Raw genomic sequence first — 5,652 nt, 5'->3', positions numbered from 1 at the left:
CTGTAAGCTCCCAAAAGAAGAGGCTGATAGCATTTTGCCTCCTTGATGCCTCCTGACTGTACCAAGCCCAGATTATTGAAGGTAGGTATTGCTCACACTTAATGGAATCTCACTTAATATGTTCACAACAGATAACAGTGATGATTGAAGGAACTTTTCCAAGAGTACGGAAGGACATTAACCATCTAATAGGACGGATGACACAGAGAAGCTAAAATATGGGGACAGTCCTGAAACATGTTGAGCTGGTACCAGCCTCAGCAACAGTCCATGGAGAAAGAGAATTCTAAGACGGGGCAAATTATGGGAAAGTTTATCTTATCAGATCATCAAGAAACAGGCAAATCAAAGGGCAACCAGCACTCATGGGGACAGAGAATTACTGCAGAGGGAGAAACTCAGGAAAGATTCTGAGAAGCTAGAGAAGGATTATGGGTGCAGAGCCAAGGAGGTTCCCCCCATTTGCTTTTTGTCGGCCCCACACTCCCATATACACAAACCACAGGACTGCAAGGCTAATCATTTATTGACCAGGTACAGGAAGTTCTTATTCATGATAGAGTTCTCCTGGGTATGGGAAAGACAGCTGGAAAATTTGGAGAAAATCTTGAAATCTTGGTTGGTTGATGTTTTCCTAGACAATTAAGGAAGATTCTGAAGATGCAGAGATAATGCTTTCCTATGTGATTATGATGGAAATCAGGTCACAGCACTTGTCACTAGATGGTGTGGGGACCACAGAAGGGAAGATCCTGGAGCCCAGGTAAGGAAGCATTCACTCAACACTAAATAAGCAAATGAAAAAGAGAACACAGAAACTTATTAAGCATTCCTTGGATTGAATTGAAGCAAAAAGAACTTCTGTTATAGAGACAAATGGTGAACAGTAGATGTCAAGCTGTATTGTAACATGTTATTTGCCCAAATAGGGGAGGGAGGGCAATGAATAAATGCCCCCCCCCTTTTTTCTACTGCTGATCTCATATTTATTGTCCCCAAACTGAATCTATGAAAAAAAGAGAGCAATGAAGGATCCGAGGCTTGTTCTGCCACCTTCAGCACTAGAAGTTTTGAAGAGTTTTAGATAAATTGAGAGATAACGGCAAAGCCATAAGCTACCTTTTATTAAATGTCTGCTTTACGCAAGCTACATATCTGAATGAAGCTCCACAATAAATCTAAGGTAGGAAACTGATGAGAAGATTCAGTGTCTGTTTTCCAGCTTAAAAGACAACTGGAAGTTCAGACAGCTCTATTCCCAGGTGAAAAGTTAAGGATGTACAAAGATCAAAGGAAGAAATGTTTGTTGTAAATTGGGAGGGTGAAATGCCTTCTGGGCTTGGAAGACCAACCATAAACACAGAAATGGATGTGAGTTTCATACTCGTGTCCTATTACCCTTTCTCCATTTCAAATTTTAAGTCTTAATGATTTTTAGCATGTCATCAATTACTGAAGTCTTTTGCCAGCATTATGTCCACATGGTAACTCTGCAGGGTAGACATCATTATTCCCTTGGTAAATGCTTAGGTCATTTGTTCAAAAGTTCATGGTAGGAGTGAGTCCTGAACCCAGCTCCTCCAATTCCACGTCTCAAGCTCTCCTCACAAGCTTCCTTACCAAATTATTTTTATTGTCATCTTTGGACACAAACTCCTAATGCTTTTGGAAGGCACTGATCCCAGGGCCACCCCCTTTCCATCAGAGATCACCAACCTGGAGTCCTGGGCCACTTCACTTCCTCGGGCCTGTAAACAGCGATCTGTAGAGACAGAACACATACAAACACCGAACCCAGTTTATTTGCCAGAGAGAAACCAAATGATTCTCTAGGTTAAGGCAAAGGGGACTGATTGGGGGTACTGCCTTCTCTTGTTTTTTTTTTTTTTGTTGTTGTTGTTGTTATTGTTTTTTTCCCCCTTCAGTAACATGGGAATTTAAGAAGAGAAAACTAGAAAATAACAATACTTACCAACTTCAGTCAGGTCAACTATGTTAACAATCCCATGTTCTTGGCAGTATTTCACAAACTTTTCCTTGAGTTTTTGGCTCACATCTGGTTCTCGGGCTGTGGGGAGAGTGACAGTAACTGCTGTGTCTTATGTATTTGTCACTGAGGCTCATAAGGGGGTGGCTCCAGATGGATGGAAAATGGACAGCACTGATTGGGTGCTTAGGCGGAAGTCTTGGGGATGGGTTATAACCTGTCTTGAATTTGACATCTTTAGGATATGGTTCTGGCAGGAAGACAGATTACCAAAGGTCAGCATCTGTCTTCAGAGGAGGAGAGACATTCCAGGATAAAAACTGGGAGGACCACTTTGTCTCCAGGTTTACCTTCCTTCCCCTCCTTCCCCACCCCAAGATGAGTGTCAGCATGAAAATACTGTACCATAGAACTCTACCAGTTGGAATGGTCTCTTCTTGTCAAAATTCAGAAGATGTAACAGGATATACTCATCATAGACCGTTTCAACTATGCTAAATATATTGTATCCATCATCTGTGGAGGAAACAGAACACAGTTCAGAACCTGTGCCACCGTGTGCTGGCCTCTCAGAGCTTGATAGGTCAGAGCTTGTTAGATCCACGGGAAGTAAGGAAACCCCTTTACTTATTTTCAACCATGAAACAAATTCAAGTGCATATCCTGGAAGATATAGAGAGTAATAGAGAGAGTAATATTTAATGTCTTCATTTACATCTCCCTGGGCTTCATGAGGCGACATCCAAGGGATACTGGTATTTGACTACTAGTAGTAGAAAAATTCAGCCATAGCAGCAACTTATGCTCTATCATCCTCCCTGAGACTCACCCACCTCCCTTGACCATTTCTGCCAACTATGTGTCTCTATCCTCTCTATAGGCCCGCTGGCATTACACACCCAGTGCTCTATATCCTGAGCGATGATGTGCTAAAGCAATGACCAGCAGACATCATCAGAAAGTAGGCAGGGAATGAGAAGCTGTCCCACCACTTATTTTTTTGTCAATTTTCTTGCTGGAGGTACATATAAGCAAACTACCTTCTTTATCTGATGGTATTATGTGCCAGGCATTGACTTTTTTTACCCAAGGTTCTTCCAGGTTCAGGGTTTGGCTATTAGATGGCCCCTCATTATATAATGTACATAAGCTATTGATCAGGAATTGGTCAAGATCTTGAAGATATTGGCGTTTATTAAATTCTTGGAGTGGAAGTAGAATTTAGAAAGACTTTTTAATATACTTACACACAACACTATATACACCATCCTCTGTTTTGTCAGCAACCAGAAATATTTCAGTACACTTTCCGTTCTCTCTGTAAAACAGAATAAGCTGATGTCCAAGAGATATTGATGCCCCAGCTCCCTCACACTCTACCTATAATTTGGGCTTCTGATTCCACTTCACTGTTGAATGTTTTTGGAGTACAGTTTCCAAAGAGCTTTTATTTACATTATTTTACTCTGTGATACTTTAAGAATGAGTCAACTACTTCCATTACTGTCACTCTGCCACTACTTCCCACTATTATCACTACAACTACCTGTCTAGATAATTAGCTTAGTGTTCACCATGTGCCAGCCTCTCACAGAAGTGCTCTCCAAACATTACCTCACATGGTCCTTGCAAAAAAAATAAACCATTAAAGAGAATTATCATCCTCTTTACCCAAGGGAAAATTGGGGTGGAAACAGATGAAGTTTCTTGGTCATACATAGATTCAAGAGAGAGACAGGCTGTCAATTCCAAGTCCTGTGCTCCAAACTTATGCTGTACTGTTACATTACTTATGATTCTGATACCCTCTACCCCGTCCGTACTTCCTCTACTCCTATTTGAATTTGTTTCTGTCATAATTCTTATCTTTGAATCTAGAAAAGGCCCAGGTTCTTCAGGTCCTGGATCAGTGTCAGATAATGGACTCTTATTCTCAATACAAACCCAGAAGGTATGTGTACCCTCACACACACAGAGTTCCAACACCATATTCAGACTCCCGTGTTTCCTCTCCCAAGTGACAAAGACCACACTTACTTTGTATGAAATACAAAGGACAGAGAAGAGTTGTCCAGGGCTTTGATGTGTTCGACAAAAACCCTCATGCTACCATTTTCTTCTATCTTTTCCTTAACATCTGAAGCCAAGAGAATGGAATACCACTCTCCTGAAATCTGCAATAAATCAGTAAAATGATTGGGTAAGAAAAGGGGAGAGGGAACTCCATAGGAATACTTGTCTCCTTGAACCTGGCCTGTGCGCCAGGACTCATAATAATGATGTGAAGATGGAATTAGAACTCAGGTCAATTGGTACTACATCTAGGGCTCTTTCCACCATCCCTAAAGCAAGAACAGAGGTCCCCAAGTGTTCTCTTTTAATATGGTACAACTGCTCTTAGTCAAAAGTCTGAAACCACCCCTTTGGTCTAATACATCAAGGAACTCCTGTCCTCTGGTAGGGCCACGTTACTTCAGAATCCTCCACGCTACCCCACAAGGGCAGAAGCTACTATACTCTACAGACTCTACCTTTGAAATATCGATGTTGCTTCTCACAACGTTTTCTTCCTCATGGGCACAGACTAGAATCAGCCCTAGACACAGCAACAGCAGCTTCATCTTGGCAGGAAAACAGCACGGTCTTCCCTATAGTCACTGGCAGCGAGTCTCTCCCTGATGGTGGCTCTACTCCCCGGCTCCTCTGTTTTTATATCTGTTCTGGGTCCAGTTTTTTCGTCCATTGGACACCACCTTCCCTCCTCCCCCTCCACGAAATGGTATATCATTCACTGGTGTGAGGCCAAAGACTGTTCTTGCCCTTTTGAAACTTGGCAATCTCCTCTCTTTTAGATCTACTTAATGACCTTAAATTTCTCAAAACACACACTCAAGAAAAATAGTGGAAAAAACCCTGCCTTTTGGAACCAGATTTAACTGTGGATCTGGCTTGGAATCAGAGAGCCAATTATGTGAGGCAGGAATGGAATAAAAATTGGAAAGGGAATGTGTAGGGAATCTATGTTCCATTGTTCACATGGTGTGCAGAATTGGGTGCATCACTTCAATTTTACTAATTTCAGAAGCAAAGACACTGCCTCTACCAAAGATGATAGTACCTTCCACAAAGCAGTAAAATAGAGTTGATCAAAACAGGTTTGAATAAAATAATGAAATATGGCTTCTATTCAGTATATTTTAATTTCTTTTCCTTATTCTCTGAACTCAATCACTACATTTTTTTCTTTCCCCACAATGAATGGACAAGTGTTTAATCACTGAGTATACCTCACTATACCATATGCCCCATAAGAGAAATGGAGAAGTACAAGATATCATCCCTTGCTTCAAGTAACTATCAATGGAGTTGGGGAAACACTTCATATAATCAATAAAAACCTGACACTACAAGCATATGAAATAACCCAACTGAGTGGGATTAAGTCCATACCATTGTAGGTCAGAAAAGGAGTGACACTAGAGAGGTGGTATCACGTAGAAAGGGCTTAAGAGCACGCCTTTGGGGGTGCCTGAGTGGCTCAGTTGGTTAAGCATCTGACTCTTGATTTCCACTCAGGTCATGATCTCAGAGTTCATGAGTTCTGGCTCTGCACTGACATCATGGAGCTTGGTTAGGATTCATTCATTCTCTCTCTCTCCCCCTCC

At 41.5% G+C, this 5,652-nt stretch overlaps 1 protein-coding gene across 1 annotated transcript; it reads right to left on the bottom strand.

Moving 5' to 3' along the window:
- Positions 1-508: 508 nt before the first annotated feature.
- LOC125150513 (allergen Fel d 4) lies at positions 509-4,665 on the bottom strand. The gene is made up of 7 exons (XM_047830484.1): positions 4,519-4,665; positions 4,025-4,161; positions 3,235-3,305; positions 2,393-2,503; positions 1,973-2,068; positions 1,717-1,762; positions 509-785 (listed from the first exon to the last, which is right to left on the bottom strand). Exons 1-7 carry the CDS (start codon positions 4,606-4,608, stop codon positions 776-778), a joined length of 561 nt encoding a protein of 186 aa, XP_047686440.1. The 5' UTR covers positions 4,609-4,665; the 3' UTR covers positions 509-775.
- Between the last annotated feature and the right edge of the window lie 987 nt (positions 4,666-5,652).

The sequence above is a fragment of the Prionailurus viverrinus genome, chromosome D4, assembly GCF_022837055.1.
Source record: "Prionailurus viverrinus isolate Anna chromosome D4, UM_Priviv_1.0, whole genome shotgun sequence".
NCBI classification, from domain to species: domain Eukaryota; kingdom Metazoa; phylum Chordata; class Mammalia; order Carnivora; family Felidae; genus Prionailurus; species Prionailurus viverrinus.
The sequence above is the reverse complement of the archived record's forward strand: the minus strand, read 5'-3'. Positions and strand labels throughout refer to the sequence as shown.

Bases quoted from the DNA above. Each gene is read 5' to 3' on its own strand.
- LOC125150513 (XM_047830484.1), bottom strand. From the start codon at position 4,608: ATGAAGCTGCTGTTGCTGTGTCTAGGGCTGATTCTAGTCTGTGCCCAT. The intron at 2,504-3,234 runs GTAAGTATATTA...TTTCCTCCACAG, and splicing joins TGGTGTATATAGTGTTGTGT to ATGATGGATACAATATATTT. The intron at 2,069-2,392 runs GTACAGTATTTT...CTCTCCCCACAG, and splicing joins CCAACTGGTAGAGTTCTATG to CCCGAGAACCAGATGTGAGC.